The sequence below is a fragment of the Podarcis erhardii genome (assembly GCF_964252035.2).
Source record: "Podarcis erhardii genome assembly, chromosome: Z".
NCBI lineage: Eukaryota > Metazoa > Chordata > Lepidosauria > Squamata > Lacertidae > Podarcis > Podarcis erhardii.
Genome location: NC_138504.1, coordinates 48,122,747 through 48,144,793, shown reverse-complemented (window position 1 = coordinate 48,144,793; position 22,047 = coordinate 48,122,747). Strand labels below are relative to the sequence as shown.

General features: G+C 46.2%; 2 protein-coding genes across 26 annotated transcripts in view; one reads left to right on the top strand and one right to left on the bottom strand.

Moving 5' to 3' along the window:
* The window catches only part of DNM1 (dynamin 1), a 131,054-nt gene extending 128,870 nt beyond the window's left edge, over nucleotides 1-2,184 (top strand). For 14 of the 21 annotated variants that reach the window (XR_014152678.1, XR_014152680.1, XM_081847547.1 and 11 more), the window contains one exon: nucleotides 175-2,184. Coding sequence is in view for 11 of the 21 variants with exons in the window: in XM_081847547.1 (XP_081703673.1) it covers nucleotides 175-247 (73 nt within the window). In the remaining 10 variants the exon portion in view is untranslated. The remainder of the gene's footprint in view (nucleotides 1-174) is intronic. The other 7 variants (XR_014152677.1, XR_014152679.1, XM_081847546.1 and 4 more) reach the window with 1 other exon arrangement.
* A 5,469-nt stretch (nucleotides 2,185-7,653) lies between these two features.
* The window catches only part of GOLGA2 (golgin A2), a 45,892-nt gene continuing 31,498 nt past the window's right edge, over nucleotides 7,654-22,047 (bottom strand). For all 5 annotated transcript variants that reach the window (XM_081847517.1, XM_081847519.1, XM_081847520.1 and 2 more), the window contains 14 exons: nucleotides 21,451-21,540; nucleotides 21,209-21,316; nucleotides 20,986-21,076; nucleotides 19,419-19,765; nucleotides 18,066-18,179; nucleotides 17,236-17,460; nucleotides 16,662-16,761; nucleotides 16,483-16,571; nucleotides 15,131-15,284; nucleotides 14,944-15,011; nucleotides 14,102-14,204; nucleotides 11,607-11,713; nucleotides 9,868-10,039; nucleotides 7,654-9,573 (listed from right to left, as the gene is read on the bottom strand). In XM_081847517.1, coding sequence (XP_081703643.1) covers nucleotides 9,326-9,573; nucleotides 9,868-10,039; nucleotides 11,607-11,713; nucleotides 14,102-14,204; nucleotides 14,944-15,011; nucleotides 15,131-15,284; nucleotides 16,483-16,571; nucleotides 16,662-16,761; nucleotides 17,236-17,460; nucleotides 18,066-18,179; nucleotides 19,419-19,765; nucleotides 20,986-21,076; nucleotides 21,209-21,316; nucleotides 21,451-21,540 — 2,016 coding nt within the window. In that variant the 3' untranslated portion in view covers nucleotides 7,654-9,325. The remainder of the gene's footprint in view (nucleotides 9,574-9,867; nucleotides 10,040-11,606; nucleotides 11,714-14,101; nucleotides 14,205-14,943; nucleotides 15,012-15,130; nucleotides 15,285-16,482; nucleotides 16,572-16,661; nucleotides 16,762-17,235; nucleotides 17,461-18,065; nucleotides 18,180-19,418; nucleotides 19,766-20,985; nucleotides 21,077-21,208; nucleotides 21,317-21,450; nucleotides 21,541-22,047) is intronic.

Below are 22,047 nucleotides of genomic sequence, written 5' to 3'. Positions count from 1 at the left end.
TTTTAAAAGGCTATGAATAACAGCATTGCCCTCTCTGGTCTATGTGAAGGCCAAGGTCCTGGTCTGGATGAGGTGGAGAAGCATGTAGGGATTGTGACTGACCGCCATGGCTAACCTCTGTGTGTGTGTTCTCTTCTCGTCTTTCTTTCTCTCTTCTTCTCTCTGCTCTCACAGCCGGAAGGGCCCTGCCTCACCTACTCGACCCACCATAATCCGACCAGCTGAACCGTCCCTCTTAGATTTATAACCCGAGGCCTGTAGAAAGCTGGCAACAAGTTCTGTGCCCGGGGTTCTCCCCGCCCCAGCAACCCAACCCCTTGTTCCTCCCACAGGCACCTTCACTCCCCTCCTTCCCCCATGTCGTAAAATGCTCGTTAGTGATTGAGCTCTTCTTCGTCTTCTCTCGTGCATCCTGTATTGCTTTGTGAGCGTAGAGTAGTCCTAGTTCAGTGGCATGGGGAACTTGGAAGGACATAAGATCTTTGGAGCATTGTTTTTACAGGAGCATTGCTGTGCACCAAAACGGCAGTTGTGGACAACCTGCCTGGTCTGCGCATAGCATCCTCCCTGCGATGGTTAGCTGTAGCATCTAGCTCTAATCTATAGCTACGTAACAATCCCCCCCCCCCCCACTATAGTTAAGATGAAAATTCTGGAAGAGGATAAAACATGAAGATAATGTTAACAAAAACGTTTTAACATGAACATTCTTGGTAACGTCTGGTATGTGGGTTTGAGAGTCAAAGTGCAAACTTTAGGGAACAGTTGACACAGCCTTCTCTCAAGCTGGGGACAGGAGGGCTTACTGAATAATGCCGTCTTGCAGACCAAGAATTCTCTCACTATCTCGAGGTGGAAGGAACCAACACAATGTGCTACCCTCTATTTTTTGAAGTAGCAAAGGAAGGTTAAGAGAGGCTGGTGTTTCCAGGCAGCTGACTTGTACACTTACAACTGACTTTCCACAAAGCAGGAGAGAAGTTGATAGCCTTCCTCTCCACAGAAATGGACTATCTAACATTTCCAGGAGTGGGCTGTGTGTTTTAGTGCAACTACCATTGCTTCAGACAAACAAACAAAAACACTACTCGTTTGATGTCATGACGATTCTGTTGATTCTTCCAACCTTCACTTCTTGCATGCTGATGGTACAAATATGTAATGTGGGGGGAAATGTGTGTAACTGCTAGTCTTGACATCCTCTTCTCTGGCTTCTTTATGTATATGTTGAGGGGTAAATATAGAAATATTTAAAGTGGGGTGGGGGGAAAGATCTGCAACATCCTGTCTTTTTGAAAGCCAGCTTTAGACATCCTCCTTGAAAAATTTCAGCCATCCCCACTTACAGTTTTTGTTCCTTTTACCCCAGTGCTGTTACTTTTGATTTTCTGTTGAAGATCCTCGACGTCAACTTCTGATGTCCAATCCTTTCCATATTTTAACTGTTGTTTTACATTTTTGTCCCTCTCCCTCTCTCTCTCTCCCCCCTTGTTTTTTCTTTTGTGTTCTTGTCTCTCTTTCCTTGAATTTCAGCCGCCCTGGCAAAGCTAGTCCCTCCCGCCCGGAGAGTCCAAAACCACCATTTGACATGTAACCCTGCTCCCTTCTTGAGATCCATCCTTTATCTGCCTCTTAGCTGTTCTGTCCTGGAATGGTCCAACGCACATGTTAAAAACACAGCTTTGTTCTGTTGTAGCTTGTGGCTTGCACATATCAGATGTGACTCTAGTGAAACTGGCTTTTCTTCCTCCCAGTTGCTTTAAAGGAATTTAAACAAAAAAAATGAGCTATATTGTAGTAATGAGAAACATATCTTTACTGTTATATAAATATCTATAAATATCTATAAATATAAAGATCTAAATATATATGGTGTCCAGATGTTTTAAGCCTTTAATGCTTCTGATGTTTGAGTTTAGCAAATACTTGAGTAAGGAGATTATATATAATGTACACATGTGCACCCAACAAAATATAACCCACACCCAGAAGTCTGAGATTGTCAACTCCCTGCTCTACACGGTTGGGTTATTGTTGCCCCAAAATTGTGGTGAATCTTCGCAGTGCTGCTAGTATCTGTGATGCTGTCTGTGATCTGTCAACTCTTGTTTATTGGCTGAAAAATAAACTATTATTTCTGTATAACTGAGTACTCCATGTCTAGAATAAAACACTCTCTCAGTGCTTCCAGGCTCTTATACTTAATGCTGTCAAGTTATTTGTGGCAAGACAAATGGAGAGCTGCACACATGATGGCAGTGTCAGGAGCAATAGGTTGACTTTCTGGTTTTACAGTTAAACACACAAACATATTCTGTATGGGGTTTTTAGAAGGAAGCATCACCATCCACTGAAAGTGTATTATCTCACTGTGGTATTATTTACACATACCAAGAAAAGGTTCTATACAAAAACTCCAAACAACTTTAATCAGAGTAGATTCCACGGTTCTTAAAAAAGAAAAACTCAGCTGTTTTCCTTGGCAGGTGATTTTGGCAGCCAACACATTATTATTATTATTATTATTATTATTATTATTATTATTATTATTATTATTATTTGTTGTAGTAGTAGTACCTGCCCACTCTAGGTGGCTTCCAATAAATATAAAAGCATAATCAAACATCAAACACTTCCCTGTATAGGGCTGCCTTTAGCTGTCTTCGAAAAGTTGTAGGGTTATTTATCTCCTTGACATCTGATGGGAGGGTGTTCCACAGGGTGGGTGCCACTACCAGGAAGGCCCTCTGCCTAGTTCCCTGTAACTTCACTTCTCGCAATGAGGGAACCGCCAGAAGGCCCTCGGCGCTGCACCTCAGTGTCCGGGCAGAATGATGGGGGTGGAGACGCTCTTTCAGGTATACTGGGCTGAGGCCGTTTAGGTTTTAAAGGTCAGCACCAACACTTTGAATTGTGCTCAGAAACGTACTGGGAGCCAATGTAGGTATTTCAGGACCAGTGTTATATGGCCTCAGCGGCCGCCTCCAATCACCAATCTGGCTGTCGCATTCTGGATTAGTTGTAGTTTCTGGGTCACCTTCAAATGTAGCCCCACATAGAGTGCATTGCTCTACAGGAGATAATCAGCAGGAGATAACCAGCACACTCTGGCAAGACAGTGCATGGGCAGATAGGGGATCAGCCTGCATACCAAATGGAGTTGGTAGACAGCCGCCCTGGCCACAGAATTGACCTGCGCCTCCATGGAGAGCTGTGAGTCCAGAATGACCCCCATGCTCCGTACCTGGTCCTTCAGGGGCAGAGTTACCCCATTCATGGAGTCCCGTCCCCCCCGCTTGCCTCCTGCCCACCAGAAACAACACTTTTTTGTCTGGATTCAACTTCAGTCCGTTATTTGCCATCCATCCTCCAGCCACACAGGACCTTCACCACCATCACTGGTTCCAATTTAAGAGAGGTAGAGCTGGGTATCATGCGCATACTGATGAACACCCAGCCCAAACCCCCGATGATCTCTCTCAGCAGGTTCATATAGATGTTAAAAAGCATGGGGGAGAAGATGGAGCCCTGAGGCACCCCAAAAGTGAGAGGCCAGGGGGCCAAACACTCATTCTTCATCACCACTTTCTGGATATGGTCCAGGAGGGAGCGGAAGGAAACAGCTTTCACCTCTGTCCCTAGCTGGAGATCATTGACCAGCATGACCATGGTCCTCCAGATGTGCCACAGGCTCACTCACTTTGCCCAGGAATGGAAAGTTTGAGACTGGTCATAGTGGCCGAGTCCAAAGGTTTTTGTTTTGTTTTTTTAAATAAAGTGGTTTGATAACTGCCTCTTTCAGGGAATTCTCTCTCACAGATGGAAGCATTCACGACACTACAGAGCCCATTGTCCAACCCTGCATGGCCAACAATGAGATCCACACAGAACCCAAACTTGTGCATTATGCTTAAGTTGCAATGTCTTCCTATATAGCAGGGTGGATCACATTGAAAATCTACTCAGATCATAAAATCATATGTCAATATTAAGGTTCCATGGATGGTTAAGTCCAGTCAAAGATGACTAGGGTGTGGCGTTAATCTTGCTTTTCAGGCCAAGGGAGCTGGCGTTTGTACACAGCTTTCCAGGTCATGTGGCCAGCATGACTAAACCGCTTCTGGCACAACAAAGGACTATAACAACTGCCAGAGCACACAAAAACACAGTTTACCTTCCGGCTTGCAGCAGTACCTATTTATCTACTTGTGCTGGTATGCTTCCGAACTGCTAGATTGGCAGGAGCTGGGACAAAGCACCCTGTTCTGCAGATCCAAATTGGGTGGTGCCACCAACATCCCATAATCATAGAACTGTAGAGTTGGAAGTGACTGCAAGGATCATCTGGCCCCTGCAATGCATGAATTTTTTGCACAATGTGGAGCTTAAACTCCAAACCCTGAGATTTAGTCTCAGGCTCTACTGCAGAGCTTTCCAAACTGCAGTGTGTAAGATCACAGTTTTGTGTGGGCAGAGCAGTGGGAAGTAAATAAATGGAGTGAAGAAAACCCACACGTCCTTTTATTAATTCACACATACATACCCCCACCTGTGCAAATCTACAATCTATAAAGTTTACCCAGCTTTGGGAAGGCAGTGCCAGAGCTCCAGAGCACTTGTGCTGCCGTCCCAAAGATGGATAAAATTACTTTAGTAATCTTTTGAGGTCAATATTTGGGATCTTCTCAATAACACTGCATCTCAGCTGGTGCCCTGTGCAAGAAAACTGCCCGATTCCAGATCCTGCACTGCAGCTGAGCAAGGTGCCTGGCTCTGCGAAGGAGGCTCCAGGGCTCTGGCAGGGTCCTAGAGCCCTTCTCTCCATCCCAGAGCAGGCAAGTACTTCCTAGGCTTCCGGTTTGGGGAGGCGAGCGCTCCCAAAGTCAGACAAAACGGATGGGACTTTGTAATATTTGAAGTCCCCAAGTAGATCTTCTTAATTTTGCACCATCTCAGATCAAAGCTGTGTGCAGGAATACTGCCAGCACCACTCTTAATCAACTAAGCAAGGCTCTGGGAAGGCAGTGCCAGGGTTCTGGGAGCATCCTAGTCCCCTTGTGCAGACCTGCCAAAGCCAGACAAAATAGACTTTTCATATTGCGCCATCTCAGCTAAGCACTGCAGGAAAGCTGCTGGTCCCACATGTGGCTAAGCAAGGCACCTGACTTGGGAAGGGGGCTCCAGGACTCCAGCAGGGTCCTAGAGTCCTTCCCTCTGTCCAGCCACCCTCCCCTAGCCCGACAAAATTGACTTTGTAAGGTTCCATAAAATAGCGACCTGCAGCACATGAGCACCACTTCTCACCTTGGGAAGGCAGTGTCAGGGCTCTGGCAGCACCTGAGCCCTTGCACCACCCTCTCAAAGCCAGACGAAACGGATCTTCTCAATTTTGCACCACCTCAGATTAGAGCCCTGCGGAAAACTGCTGCCGCCTCTCTTAATCAGCTGAGCAAGGTGCCTGGCTCTGGAAAGAAGGCTCTGGCAGGGTCCTAGAGCCCTTCCCTCTGTCACACCTTCTTCCCAATGCCAAACAAAATGGAAGGGCCTTTGTAATCTACCATAAAATGGCGGCCTGTGGAGGCCAATATCTGGCGCCCCCAACTGGAGCGTCTCAATTGCGCCCCCAACTGGAGTGTCTCAATTTCACACCACCTTACGTCAGCACCCTGTGCAGAGAAACATCCAGTACTCCAAATCCCGCACTGCGGCTAAGCAAGGCGCCTGGCTTTGGGAAGGAAGCTGCAGGGTCCCAGAGCCCTCCGTCCGTCCTTAGGAGACGCAATACACTTGCAGCAAAATAGCAGAGTGAAATGCATGCAGCCCCCTCCCCTCCCGCTGCTTCTGTCCAGGGAGTAAGGATTGTTCCGTCTTCACAAACCCCTTCCACATGAGAGACAGGTGTCGGTTAAAGTGAGATAAGGGATGGGCTCTCCTGAGGTAACAAAACGGAAGTTCCTAAAATCCCACAGCTGAAGGACACCTTTGTTTCTCAGAAACCATCTTTAGAAGAACCACAATAAAGCACAGTAGTTCCATTGTACCTTTTTGTACAATTCTGGGGCTCCACCACTAGAGGTGCAGTTAGGATTTTTGGGCGGATGAAACAGCATAGCACTATGTAAAAAATGAGAACAGAATGGTGGACTAGAAACAGAATTAAGTACCTACAGGAAAAGCAGGGCTTGTATGCCCTCTCCTAGATAACAGAGAAGGTTCTGCTACTTGAAATGGCGTGGAGATCGACAGACTGAAATGAGCATCTGACATACACCGAGGCCAGAAATGAAAAGGGCTGCACGAGGGCTGGGCGATGTCTGGTTTCAGGATCGTGATATATCAACAGCTAAACATTGCGATATACCGATACAGAACAATGTCTGAAATAAGGATGGAACTCTGTAGAGGCAAACCGGGTAATCCCCTGGCAACTGCTACTACTTAGAGGTCTAAAACTTACAAAATTTAACTTCCCTTTAACATATTGCTATGGCTGTTATTTTATAATACAGGTAATTTTTAAATTAGCACATTTTCTCAAAAATTAAAGCTGTAGGAGTAATTCGTAGCATAGATATCAAAGGTAAGGTGAAAAAATGTTCCCTAATAAACACGAGGGAGACACAAACACACACCCAGAAGGGAGGAAGGATACTTAAACAAGAGGGCAAGGTTTATTTTTATTTTTATTTTCTTTAACTCAGAAGTAAATAGCCCAGTTTATTTTTCCACGGGACTAGCAGCAGCTTCCAAGAGAGCCCCAGCTGAGGGCAGCAGCAGTTCAAATGGCAGGGCTGGGCAACAACTGGAAGGGGGTCTGGGGAAGCGAGGCCGAAAGGGCTTCCTGCTCTTGTGAGGACCCTGGTATGGCTCGGGTGTCAGGGTCTTGTGGGCAGGCAGAGATAGCCCAAAGAAAGAGGAAGGAAGGGAAAAGGGACTCCCAGCAAGAAGCCTGGAGCTGGCTCGGACTGCGTCTCCCTCAACCGCCTACCAGCCTGGCGCCTGCACTTAAAACAAGAAGCTCATGAGGAAAGTTCCCAGGTAGCCTGCTTTCTTCAGCACCTGCTCTTGTGATTCGCTGCAGGAGGCAGAGGAGAGTTGAGGGGCAGCAGGAATCAGGAGAGGAGCAATGACCGAACTCACGGTTTTCCCCACATCGTGATTTTTGCATAGCACATGCACGCATTGTGATTCACGATATATCACCACATCAAATACTATGAAACCATTACTACGAGGTGGACTTCAGACTGGTTTTGGACAATATTGATACAGTGGTACCTCGGAACTTAATTTGTTCCGGAGGTCCATTCTTAACCTGAAACTGTTCTTACCCTGAGGTACCACTTTAGCTAATGGGGCCTCCCGCTGCCACTTCATCCTGAAGCAAAGTTCTTAACCCGAAGTACTATTTCTGGGTTAGCGGAGCCTGTAACCTGAAGCATCTGTAACCCGAGGTACCACTGTACATTGCCCAGCCCTAGCAGCAACTAGATTTTTTCTCTTCCCATTCCTGGGAGAAAACCAGTTTAATGGTGAAGGCTGTCCATTTCAGCAAGGACAAACAGAATGCAACATGCATACAACTCAATCATGTCTGCACAATAGGGGAAACTGTTCATCTTTTGTAGAACATAAGAACCACACACAGTGTGCTATAGGTGGAACAGGTTTATTCAGAAAGAACAAATTTGTAACAGGATTAAATTATCTTTGCAATAGAATGCAAGTTCTCTCTAATAAAGGTTTTCCTTTCATATTCCCAGAAACCAGACACCCAATAAATATTTCACAATGTTCCATATTAAATCACATTCCTGGCTCCCGCCACTGAATTTAATTTTTTTTTTTAAATACAAGATTACAAGATGACTTCTGGCAGCCCGAAATTCTGCCCAAAGACTTTTCTCCTCTTTATTCAAGGTATATACAAAATGTTACACAGATACACTATGTACATTCGTGCAAACAGGAGCTCGCAAGCCCACTTTGTAGTGCCAACACAATGCACTGAGGGAGTAACACTGACATCACAGCTGTGCCAATCTCCTGGAAGAGTGCAGTGATTTAAGTCTACAATCGTGCTCTCCTGAAAAACTGGCGAAGGATGAAGCTTACATTTTAAGAAGCTTCCCTGTGTGCTTTTCCTTTGGATGGACTTTTTCTAGCAGGTTCTACTGGAAAGAAAGGCTCTGATGAAGATACAACAATCTATTATGTAAGCGACTGGCAAAATGACTTACAAGGAGGTGCAATGCAGCAGCAATACCCATCCACCTTGCTAGCACTTTTCACCTCCAGGAAGGACCCTGGTCACAAACAAGCAGCTATGTCACCAGCCAGCTACTTCTGCTGCCTGTATGTAAATGTACAAAGTTATAGATGGCTTCCTAGGTAGGATTCAAGCTAGACATGGGGCAAATCTTTGTCCCTCCCTCATGCACCTGCTCTGAATGCCTTTTTCACTCAACATATGATACACACCCTCCTGCATAGAAATCTCTGGCCTGGTTCTGTATTAGAACCACAGGAGATAAAAAAATTATTTCAAACAACCTTGCTCACTTAAAATAATCCACTGCCCAACCAGGGAGAAAGGAGATCCAATTAAAGGTAGTTGAAATTCCAGAGATCAATATAAAAGTATGCTTTTTCAGTGATTTCCTTTAAAAAAGAAGAGGGGAGAAAGGTTTCCCCACCTTAAAAAAAAATTTAAAACCATCCAACAGAGACAGCAAACTATGTCACCTTCAAAAGCGCAGCCACATTTCCATCCCATCCTCAGATCATCTGCACCAAAAAGCCAGAAGCCAACCCCAAAATGGTAACAGGAGACAGATTCTCCCCCTGAGCTGCCTGTCCCAAGTCATTAGACAAAAAGGAAAATGTTTTGTAGAGCTCTCTGTTTTAAGGAGGGCTAGAGATTAAGATGGCTGTTAAATTTGGGCAGGAGGCCAGCTGTGCAATAAAGCAAAAAGACAGAGATCTATGGTAAGGGACAAAGAAGATCCAAACCATCTAAACCTGGAATAAATTAACAGAAAGGTGCTGAGCTGATGGCTACAATGACAAGTGGAACAAAAGTCACTGACTGAGGAAACTGACTGGCTGCCTGAAGCAGAAGCCAGGAGAACCCAAGTCTTCTCCTGAACTTCACATGACAGCCCTACATTATCTGCTCAGGAAGAGCAAAAGGGGAAGACTAGCTCAGGATGCCTGGCACTCAAATTCCACTGAGCTCAACCACCATGTGTGACACTTGCTGCAACCGAAGATTACAGGACAGAAAACACGGGGCACTTTACGTCCTTGCAGATTCCATGCCAAGTTACACCACCATGATCTTGACTTCGTCATTCTCATCAGCTCGATAGAAGAAGGGAATGCAGGGGTTCTGCAAGAGGGAGCCCAGCCTGTCCCGGGGGTTTTGAATTTCACGTAGAAGATGCATGATCTGCTTGGCGGTGGGGTCTTGTGAAGCAGGCTGGGGAGCTTTGTTGTCAGTGTGTGATGGGTGGGATTGCGAAGCTGTGGATTCCAGTTCTGGCTCATCTGCCAAACTCACTTCTCGCAACCCTGGGAGGCAAGATAGCAGACACTGTTTAACTTCTAGAGAGAAATGTTTGGTCTCAGGTTTTCCTGGAAGTCTCACACACAAAACCTATAAAACTCTCTCCTCAACCCTAGTGTGTGGTAAATGGTTTCTGTTGCTTGTGGAGAGCGGAAAGTAGTTCTGCCCAAGTTCAAAAACAGAGACATTTACTGATACTTCTCAAATTCTGGGGCTAAACCAAGATACTGAAATTAAGCTTAGAACTCCCCATGAAGATACAGCAGCTATTTCCCCCACTGGTTGTCACCACTGCTCACCTTCACCATCGGTAGCATTCAGCTCAACGTGCCTCACTGCTGTAAGAGCAGCTTCACTCTTGGGGTCAGACTGGGGATCCACATTTTGAGCCATCTCCATGTATTTTATATACCATTCGTTCTTCTCCCCAACCAAGCGCATCACCAACTCCTGGAGCTCCAGTAACTTCATCTGCAATGGAGCAGTATAAAGAGGGAAATGGAATCAGCAAGAGCCACCTGTGTGTCCCACATGCACCATACCGCCTCCCGTTACAATGAATACAGTGGTGCCCCGCAAGACGAACGCCTCGCAAGATGGAAAACCCGCTAGGCAAAAGGGTTTTCCGTTTTGGAGGCGCTTCGCAAAACGAATTTCCCTATGGGCTTGCTTCGCAAGTCGAAAATGTCTTGCGAGTTCCTGCGGGTTTTTTCCCCTTTCCCCCCCCTTTTCCTAAGCCCTAAGCCGCTTATCAGCTGATCCGCTAAAAGCCGCTAAACCGCTAATAGCGCTAATCCGCTAAGCTGTCAATGGGCTTGCTTCGCAAGACGACAAAACCGCTATACGAAGAGCCTCACGGAACGGATTAATTTCGTCTTGCGAGGCACCACTGTAGGTTTCTTCTTCCAGTGTCCCTGGAATTTTTTCCTGGCACCTTTTAAATCATTCAAGCTTCTAGTCCTCAAGGTCCTTAATTTTTCTGCTCATCTATATCGCCTCTGCTTTGCACATGCTCACTGTCACTGTTCTCCTTTGCTTTCTTCCAACATCACCCTCTCCTGTGTTCTCATAATGGACCCAAGTGGGTTAGCACCACCAGGAGCACAAAGGCATGAACATTGATTTGCAAAGACTTGTAACCTTGGTGCTCCCAGAAGCAAGTTTCCAGATACATTACTTTCTTTAGAGCTAAAGCAGCAACATTGGAGGTGTCCTCTTCCCCTTCGATCCAGGCTCGTACCACCACTACTTCTTCGTTCTACCTTAATTTACTGTGTAACTGACCAAGGAAAATCAACTATGTTTTATTTTCATCTGAGGTGCACGATTCCGAATCACCCTTCTTATCAAGCCCAAACCTCTCCTTCCCCTTTGTCTCCTGTTATCTATGTACAGGACACATATAAAAACGTAATAAGGAACTGCTGGATGGGTCCTGTTCTCACAGTGGCCAACCAGATGCCTATGGGAAGGACCAAAGTAGGACCTGAGTGGAACAGTTTCCTCCCCACTTGCAATTCCCAACAACTGTCACTTAGGAGCATAACCACTTCCAACTGTGGAGGCAGAACACAGCCATCATACTAACAGCCATTGATAGTCTTGTCCTCCATGAATTTGTCTACTCCTCTTTTAAAGCTCTCCAAGTAATTTAAGAAACCTTTTTGTAAGCAGTGGAAGTGGCTTTGTACATGCAGGCAGACAGAGGTGTTCAGGAAGGTCACAGATTACAACAACAAACAACAACAGGTGCCCAGAGCTCAACAGGAGACCAGTTTACTCCTTTAAATGGGGTGAGCCAGACTCTGCCTGAGGGTCTTCTTCCAGTGTGCCAGGAACTGTACATAAAGACAGTGGACCCTCCTTCAATCGGAGATCTGCCTCAGTAAGCACTGCAGTCCAGGTGCAGGAGCGAAGGGTGGTTGGTGCCCTCATCAACAGTGTGAAACTCACAATGCCCCAGCCAACCCGGTTCACTCCCTTCCGGTACTGTGTCAGAAAGAGCCCTTGGTGGGAAGGGAGGAGAACCCTTGATCACCTTCATTTCCTCCTTGTCCTGGGCCAGTCGGCTGATGTACTCCTCTTTCTCCCGGTGGCGCTGCTTTAGGATAGCCCTCTGACTCTGGTACAAGGCAATGTACTCACCTGAAACACAGGAGACACAAGTGAGTCTTAGCAAGTCTGTTCAAAGGGTGGTGCTGAAAGCTCCACATTCACCCTTACATATACTGTACATGCAACCATGAAATGGGGTTGCCCCCACCTCCTTCTCTCCTTGAAAAAGAAAACAAGGTAGGCAAAGCTTCTGGTACGTTCTGAAATCTAGCAGAATCCACATGTTTCAATAGGTCTTTTGGAAGAAGGGAACAGTTTCCCACCAGCAACTTACTGAAGTTTTATAAGCATTGAACAAAGATGAAAAACTATAATGCAGCTAAATGTATGTATGCTGCCTTTTACTTTCAGCTAGAAAACACCATATGAAACCAATCAGCTCAAGAATTTTGAAGCCTAAAGATTTTCCACTATTCCCTTATTTACATGTTTTATTTTGGTAGAAACTAAAAGGGAGGGAAGGAGGGATGGACATAAATCACTCTGCCTGCCTGCTACTACAGGATGCAATGCAAGCTGCAAAATAAGCCTGTTTTGCAGCCTGCACTGCCACGCAGTGAGCATAATTATGTGCTCCAAGCAGTGTCTGGTTGGCTTCAGAGTGGGATTGTGCGACTTGCATGCCAGTCTTTGTCTGGCTTGATTCATAGCCTGGAGATCCTCAGAAGATCAAGAGACCTCACAAGCTCCATAATGCCAGAGAGGTCATTCAGAAGCAATCACGTCAGCTGTCTGTTCCATAGCAAGACCTGGGCTTTCTCCACAGGAAGATCCCACAGAGCATTCAGGAACACATCAGTTTCCATCCAAGTGGGCCCACTAGTCTTAAGCAAGAGATGGCCATTGTCAGTCCAAACATAATGGGATAAAGACCTCACCATGACAAGGAAGTAGACTGCACTCCCCCTTATTCTCAGTCTCTCGTATCGCTTGGGGCAAAGACTGTATCATGAGTATGCTCTGCATGGTGTGTCAGACCAAAGACTATTGGAGATAGATCCATAGCTGACCCAATGGTAGCTACACATGGTTACTGGAGACACCCAGGTGTTCTCCAGCACCCCAGAGATCACCTTGGCCAGTCAGATCAGGGATGCTACTGGGCAACTGGGTGGCCAGCAGACCAGCAGAAAGTTGAATCTGCCTCTCTTAAACAACACCATGTACAGATCATCTAAGCCTGTCCCAAAATCAAGAGGTTTTCTGGTCAAGGAGATAATGTTATTATGGACAATATCAACACCTCCCCCTCAACCACCTGGTAGTATAGCCTAGTGTTGTATCATGTACCCAGGTAGGCATAAGCTGGGTAAGGTCAGGTCCACCCAGTTCACTCACCCAAGTCTCAGTAATGCCCGTCAGATCAGTGTGCTCATCTATGATGGATGAACATAGTCTTATTACAGACCAATCTGGCATTCAGTAACAGCATCACCAAACCAGAGGGTTCAGTGGATACGCTACTAGTACTTTCCAAAGGAGAGGACTCAAATGAGGAACACAGATTAAACATCTAGGCCTTGGTACTTGAACGGCATCTTCCTCTGCCCATGACCACTGAGATTGGACAGCATTTTAACAACTCCCTGCTACTTGCACGCCCAGACACCCATCATCTATCACAACTGAGAGATTCAGGCCAAAGATAGTAAACTTAAGGCCCAATAGTATGTGCATAGCACACCATCAGGGGGAAGATGGTGAATCTACAACTACTCTCTTTCTGCCTCTCACTCGAGGGAAACCATGCCAAACCAAACTTCCCCTCAACCAGGTTCTCATCATGGGTGAGGGTCACATGCCGTGTCCCACAGTTTCGGCCCTACGTATCCTGACTGACACTCCTCTTCCCCTGTGGCTCCCCAAAGCGGCAACCTTTAAGTGTTGTCCCCTTTGGGGATGACCCCGCCTGCCTGTGACAGGGCCTGCTGTTATAATAAGGAAGGCTCTGGACCACATCCACAGTCCAGGTGTTTTCACTCAGCCAACCCTACACTGTAATCAGCACACTTTCTGACACGCAGGCAGGAATCTTACAGGATAAGCAAACTGACACAGGCAAACAGCACCCACTTTTGCTGGCTGAGAGAGCAGACCAGACAGGGACTAGGATGGTGCATACCAGCTGCTTCCTACATACTCTGTAGGTCTGCTCCCAATACCTTTATTCTGTTGTTTCTGTGTGGGGATACACAGAAGGTAAAATGGTTTAGATAGGTGGGTGATGAGTAGTAATTCCTAACTACTGGAGGCTGCCTGCATTTTCCTTTGTCTTCGTGAGAACTGAGATTTTAAAATGTAAACAAAAGGTCTTCGGGATCCTATGGGAGAATTGCCACACAATCTATATCAAAGTGTTAGTCACACTTCCCCAGACATCTCAGTGAAACGTGGAGAGGGGCACTGAATTCATCTCACCTATAGTGTCCGTTTCTCCAGACAACTGTATACAACGATGTTCCAGCTCTTCCACCCGGTCCTTCAGCTCTGCCCTCTCATGCATCAGGTCTGTGAATCGAGACTAGAAAGCACAACAGCCAGTCACCATTGAAGATGTTAGGGAGTCCATGTGGAAGAAGAAACCCAAACCCTCCTGGCACAGCAGCCAGCACTACCACAGCAATAATCAGCACAAGGGCAGCTTCTCACCGATAGGCGGGAGATAGGCACTATCCCTTGGAAGATAAAATGATCTTATTTCTAGAAAAGAAAGCAGCAGAAGCCTTCTACCCAAGCAGGTCTGACTGCTTAGGAGGAAAAGCCTGCTGCTGCTTTCCAAGGGAAGAAGTCACTAGAACACTAAAGATTTTCAGATCAGTTCTCTTAAGAACATATACACTCAAAACGTAGTGAGGTGTATCAACAATAAACGAAGTGTGGTTTGGCTTGATTCTTCCACAAAATATCTTTTGATTCCAAAGCAGAATCACTAGTCACTCACCCCCACAAAAGATTGTGGCAGGGAGAGAGAAGAGAACCTACATGGTGAAAATCTGATTAAGTGCTAATTATTATAGTGATCTTGGGGAATGGAGGAACTACTATAGCTGTTTGGAAGTCTTACAGTACAAAGGCAGCTAAGCCAGTAACAGTCCATCCAACATCACACAGCTCAATAGGCAAAGGCAGGATTGCAAAGGCTCTTCATCTATGATGGGACCTTCACATGAACATGCTCATAAAGTGCTGAAAGATGTATTGCATTAACTAGCACATGTGCTATTGGTCTGGGTTTGTAGCCAAAAGCATTAAACACGCACCTGCAGCTTCTCCATGGCACTTTTTAAGGCTTCGTGAACCTCACCTGGAACAGAATCTGCGGCAGAATCTGAAAAGGGTCAAGTAATTTGATTAAGCGACTGCAGAAGGAATGGCCTTGTGGTCCAACCTGGCTGGTACCCAAATAGACACCTGAATATGCACATCCACACACAGGAGCACGCTTACCTCCCCCAGATGCAACATGCAGCTGCTGCTCCTTCCTCAGTATGGCAATCTGCTTCAGGAGGCCTCTGCATTGCCTCCTCTCCTCAGACAGCTGCTGCCTCATCTCTTCTCGCTCAGTTTCCGCTTGGGACATAACAGATGTCAAGAAAGCCACCTAAGATGCAATTCCATATGCTGAAGTTTAGCATAAGGGTGTTGTTAAATGTAAAAAATAAAAATATATCCTGGGGACCATTTGAAGAATTATAGCTGTTTTAAGTAAGAGAAATAAGTGTACAATCAAACCAATGCTAGCATGTTGCAAGGGGGTTAGAAAGAATTTAAGAAGGTTCATTTTTATCTGTAGCTCATTTCATCAGAGTCATTCTCGTATTTCCACAGCTCTGTAGGCACATTTATGCTTCATTATGCCTATGCTCTAAAACTTTGGCTTAGTGTTGGAAAAAAATATGCTCCAGGCCTTTTCTTGAGGTGGAGAGGTTCTTTTGAAAGCACAAAAATCACTATACTAAGATAAAACTAATACCAATTCAAAACTGTTGGCTTCATAATGCTACCCAATTCTGAAACTCCAGGGCTACTCTTTCCAAGAATTCAGCACATTCTTAGGTTGGCCCTGTAATGCAGAGTGTACTGGCTGTATGTTGGGGAAAGAGGCAGGGACATATTCAATAAGATACCGTGAGAAGCTGGCTTCAGAGACTGGAAAGTCTGCACTGGTCTTTTGTCATCTAGGTGGGCCAGCAAAAATGGAAATGCCTGGGTTGTAAGGATTGGTAATGCTGAGGTATTATCCTAAGCCCCAAAACTAGAGCCCCCTGGATGTGCCTGTCTGCATTTGCATTCAGAATGATTTCAGTAAATTCAGCATCTCTTGTTTTAGGGACTTTGCCAAGTTGACAGTCAAAAAACACACCCAATTGATAAACCGTTCTGCAAGCCTGCTGAGACACATTACATGTGAAAATAGTCTACAGAGGCCTTTCTTGTCTCTGAAGCTAACCTGTCTGGAACCATCCAGTACTGAAGTGGGAAACTAGTTGGGAGTCCAATAGCTTGCTTGGAGGCACACAAGGGGGTGGGGAGAACAGAGAGGGAGACACAAGCATAGGCTGAGAAATAATCCAATTTAAAAGCATGGGGAAGTTAATCTACGTTTAATGTCAAGTGAAGATAAATCCAGAAATGCAACACATTTCTAGGAAGCTAGAAGTATTCAGCTGAAAGTCTTTGAACAGAACTTCAGGGCTGCTGCATCTCTGAGCTTCCAAGTTATTCCCTGCCCACCATTCCTATTCTCCTCACCTCCTGAAGCACTCATGTAAAACCACAAAGATTTGCCAGGCACTCACCATTTCCTCTCTACTTTCAAAATTATCTGGGATGGTAAGGGCAGGAGTCTTCAGCTCTTCGACAGTCTCTTCGGTTTCCACTCCATCCCCTGTGAGCAAAGGAAGACAGCAGAGAGGAGTTAGAACATCCTGCTAGGATCAGCCCCCCTGTGTTCCTGCTAATGGAAAAGACAACTCACCTTGTGCCCTGGGAAGCATCCTTGCATCTAGTTCTGCCATGAGCTGGCTGACCTGAGCCTGCAGCTCCTTGTTTTCTTTGGAAATCATCTCCAGGCTTTCCTTCAAGAAAGAGGCAACAGATGTTTTGGCTGCTTCTTCCACAAAAGTACACTGACCCAACACAACACAAAGGCTTCATGTGATTCCTTTCTACAACTACTGACCCAGAACCAGAAAAACAAACATTTGGAAAGCCCTTCTCATTCCAACATCCAACCATCAGTTGGGATCTCCAGTATGTCAGCTCCTACCTCAGGCACTTGTCACCTTGCATCCCACACCCAAGCTCTCACTCAAAGCTGGCAAAGGCCCAATTGCACAATTAGAATTATGCAATACCACACAACTGTACACATGTCAGCATTAATTATTCCTAACATTGAATTGTTTTTCACTTGGTGCATAATTCAGATGACCTGGGCAGCTGCAGCCGAGGACTAAGCAGGTTTCAGATGAAAACCAAATCCTCCTGGACCTACTCAGTTTTAACCTCCACAGCCCTGCTTACCAGTCCTCCCAAGCTCCAACTCTTACCTTGGCTTCCTGCAGCTCCTTGAAATGCATCTCCACAGTCACCTTGCCCTGGACCTCTTCATGCTGCAGCCGATCCATGAGCTGCATCTGAAGAAGGTATTGCTTGTGCAACTCCTCTTTCTCTGTGGCTAGCTGCTGGTATGCTGCAGTGTACTGCTGGAGGTGGGAATAATACTGATCCCGCTGCTCCTGAAGGGCCTGAGCCTCCTGTGTTTTCTGAGCCTCCTAGGGTGGGGAGGGAAATAAGCTGGTTACCAAATCAGCAGTCCAGAGGTGGTGCACTCTTCTCTCTCCACACATATAACACACAATCCCCCTTCTCTCCCCCACCTCAGTAGGGCTTGGCAATGTATCAATATTGTCCAAAACCAGTCCGAAGTCCACCTTGTGGTAATGGTTTCATAATATTTGATGTGGTGATATATCGTGAATCACAATGCATGCATGTGCTATGCAAAAATAACGATGTGGGAATTTTTTTGGGGAATCTTTCAGACACCACAGACTGGATTTGAAAAACCAAAATAACGTCAAGAGTAATTTCTCTTCCACTCAAGCCAGGCTGCTCTGAATTCTGCTGAGTAGAGAAGCTCTTCTGACACTATTCTTCATTTCAGTCTGATGGCTAAACTATGTAGCCTAACCTCTGGAACTGCAAGAGTAATTTCCTAAGACAGTCTCAAGGAAAACAGCTCAGCACCTGAGGAAATGTATGCAAGGAGAAGACCTCACCCCACTGCTTTGTGCCACCTATAGCCCACTGCCCCTGGCCCCACATGCCCTATTACTGGCTCCCTTCATTCACAGTGGTACCCCAGCCAGAGCATTACCATCTCCTTGAGCTCTCCCAGCTTCTCTTGCAGCTCTCCAATCTTCTTGGCCAACTCCTTCTTCACATGCTGCTCTGACTGCAAGGCACTCGTCACCTCCATGTTCTCATTGGTCTGTGAAGACATAAGGCAGCCAAATGAGGCAGCGCTACAAATCTCCCTAGTGGTGGTGAAGTACGTATCAGTCTATTGTTATGGAACCTTCTGCATCCCCGTCAGAAATCATATTAGCTTGGGAGCAACCTAAAATAGGGGGTAGGGGATGAAGGAGAAGGAAACCATAGGGGGAAGGCAAAGAGCCTTAAGAGCATTGGACTAAGGATAAAGGTATTTTAATGGGGGGGGGGGGTTAGGCCAGGAAGTTGTGCAGCAGTTTCACCCCTGGTTAACAGAAGCACCACCCATAACTCCTCTGCTTTCTGAGCCTTTAAACTTCTAATGTTTAAGCTCCTCCCTCTCTCCCTGAAACTTTAAGGTTCAGATACTTGTCTGCAAACTAAATATTTCCTATCTGAAAACTACAGTCATGTATGACTTATTATGAAACCCGTGTACAGCTAGGTAAAATATTTTAGCATACTTGTTTTGAGATTCAAAGATAAAGCGTACACATTTAGCGACATACATAGGAAAAGCTTCAGAAGACTTGAAGGTTTACGCGTGCTGTACTCAGAACAGGGGGCAAACACTGCTCTCCAAACAGAAGGCTACTTCACTTAATGCATAAATACACAGGTTTGTGAGCAAGTCGTTTCAAGTCTCCCTCTGTAGCTATTAGGGCAATAAGATTGGTTTTTTAGATCACAGATTTCAGGCAGATGTAGGCAGTCAGCACTAGCCAGAAACAAAAGGAGACTGAAATTGTTGACCATTACGGGGGAAAGACCATTACCAAGGAAAAGACACAGGTTCCTCAAGACCAGGGGTCAGCAACCTAAGGCCCATGGGCCGCAAGTGGCCTGTGGAAGTCGTTTGACAGGCCCACGAGCTTCCCCCAAACTGAGCTGCCTGCTCTCGCGCTGCACTAAACCAGCACGGTGCCAGAAATTGCATCTACGCAGATGCCGGAAATCACAGGCGTGCGCACTCACAATCCAGCCCACGGAGGGATCTCTGCCATACTGATCTGGCCCAGGCAAGATAAACCTTGCTGACCCCTGCTCAAGACAAACAGGGAACAGAGACAACCAAGGGAGAGTGAAACAGCGGAGGAAAGAGAACCTTTGCAGCAATCTACAAGGGTTCCCTGGGTGCTTGATGGCTTCCTTTTAGAGTTCAAACATCCGTAGCACTGGAAGTTTCTGACTGGATAGCAAAGGGGGCCATTGCCTCTCACCACAAGGAGGAACATACCAGTTTGACAAAGCCATTCTGCAGCTCTGCCAGCTGCTCCTTGAGCTCCCGGTTCTGAGTCATGGCTCGGCTGATGGTTGCCTTGTCACTCTGCATGTTCTCCAGGATCTGCTGCCTGTCCACAGCCTCCTCACTGTAGCGCTGCACTGTCTTTTCCAACTCCTGCAGCTGCTCCTCCTGCTCCTGATTGAGGCGGCTCAGCTGCTCATTGTCCCGCATCTGGGCTTGGCACTGCCCACGAAGCTCCTCCTTCTCCTCCTGCAACCGAATGAGCTCTTCTTGCAAGCGCAGCTCAGCTTCTGTGGGCCCCGAATGGGGGGCAGGATCACTTTCCAGGGGCTTCACTACTATAAGGTCAAGTCAGAGAGACAGACTGTTCATGGCCAACTTAAGGAACAAAAGCAGTGCCTAGGTGAGGAGTGCAAAGCCCTCTTCCATGGCTTACTACCCCCCCCCAGCACACACAACTCAGGCACTCCCCCCCCCACTGCTCAGGCGATGATAATGTAAGTGAGCCTGGCCAAACGTAAAGCATTTTAAAGGGGTGGGGCTGGGTCAGCTCCCTTTGCCCATTAAATTGGACCTCAGCTTTCTATGTGATTGTGGCACATTCAAATTTAACACACACACAAACTTGGTAGTCTGGCCATGTTGTCGTTCAAGAAAAACCGTAAAAGGGTGGAGAATTAGCTTGACCAAAAGGTCCCTTTTGTTGCCTTAAACCAGTGATGGCCAAACTTGGCCCTCCAGCTGTTTTGGGACTACAGTTCCCATCATCCCTGACCACTGGTCCTGTTAGTTAAGGATGATGGGAGCTGTAGTCCAAAAACAGCTGAAGGGCCAAGACTGGCCATCACTGCCTTAAACAAAAGGCAAGCCCAAATCTGCCATGGAGTGTTCACTCCACAGGAAGCAGGGACAAATCAAGGTGCTCTAACACATGTGTGTCTACAGGATACATGCAGGTGTAAACACATTTGCTGCAGGCACACGACATCTAAAGGTGTACACCTAAGAATGGAATATGGAGGAGAGAAATGTTGGTCAATCTTCTGCAAAAGGATTAAGAGGAGAGCCTCTACTGATAAGATGGGGGAAATTTAACCAGGCAACTAATGGAGTCTTTCCTATCACCTGCAACCAGATCCATATACAGTGGTACCTTGGTTTTCGAACATCTCCATTGATGAACGCTTTGGTTTCCAAAGGTGCCTCAGAAGTCGAATGGCTTCTGCTGAGTGTATATGTTATTTTTCTCAATTTTCTCTATTAAATTTGCAGACCACCCTTTGCGGTTCGGTTTTCGAACGTTTTGGAACTCGAATGGTCTTCCAGAACGGATTATGTTCGAAAACCGAGGTACCACTGTATAAGTATGTATAAAGGAGTAGCCAGGAATTGATTGTCGGAACTTTTGCATATCACTGTGCTACAGCACAGAGTAAAAAGACAGGGGATTGAACAGGTGAGCTTGTGTGGAACAGAGTATGTTTAGGGGGCAAAGGTAATGGCTAAGTATGCAAGAAGGCCTTGCTTTAAGCTGCAGTTTCTGAACACTGAACCTTACCGGACTGACTGTTGATCAACTCTGACAGATTGGCTTCCAGCTCCTGAATTCGAGTTGTACTCAGGTCCTTTTCTTCTGTCAGAGCCTGGACCTACACCACAGGAATTGGAAAGGGAAGACTAGTGTTGCTAACCTTCCATGTCTTTCATGCAGAAATCTCTCCGTTGTTATATTACCAGAAAGAAATCTGCCTGCTATTTAGTGCAGGAGAACCTGTCCTTACCTGGTCAGAAAGCAACTGTACTCGTTGCTGCCAGATTCCCCCTTCCTCTTTCAGCTTGTGGACATACTGATCCCGTTCAGTCTGCAGTTGCTGGATCGACTCAGACATCTGCTCAGCAAGCAAAGAGAAAAAAGAAAGCATAAGCCAAATATTGTGAATAAAGAAAACACCCTTCCTGGGAATGAAGCTAAGGGACTCTTCTATGAAGGCCACATCTCAAAACCCATGGCAGAGGGGCCTACCTGGGCAATTTGTGTTTCTAGGTTTGCTCTTTCTTCCAGTGCCATTTGCAGCTGTTGAGTGGCATCTGGGATTCCTGGCTGGTTTGCAAACTGGCAAGAGAATCAAACAAATGGTTATGGTAAACACTGAAATCCCTTGCCACTTTTCATTCATTCTTCATTCCTCCCCACCCCAGAAGTCCACAAGAGGATGCTTCTACAGTGCCTTTTAATCTAGCTCATGGATTATAGACAAAGGGTTAATATGTCTCCTTTTTTGGGGGGGGGGGAGAGAATAGCCAGAATTGCATTCCCCCCCCCCCCACTTAAGCACAAGGGAAAATCTTCATAAGGAAATTAGTTAAAATTAGCTTTCCTTTTTCAGGCTTCCAAGTTTCTAGCACTCATGGCTATAGAACAGACGCTGGGATTGAATGCCATGGTTTGCAACTTCAAAGGTCATCATAGCTCTTTCATCCTTGGCTACTACCCTCTCCCCCCACACCTAGTAATCTACATTTTAATCCACATGCCCTCCGTTCTCTCTGCAATCCAGTACCCACAAGTGCAAATGCTTTGAAAAAGTGGATAAATACGCAACAACAGCAGCAAGGATAC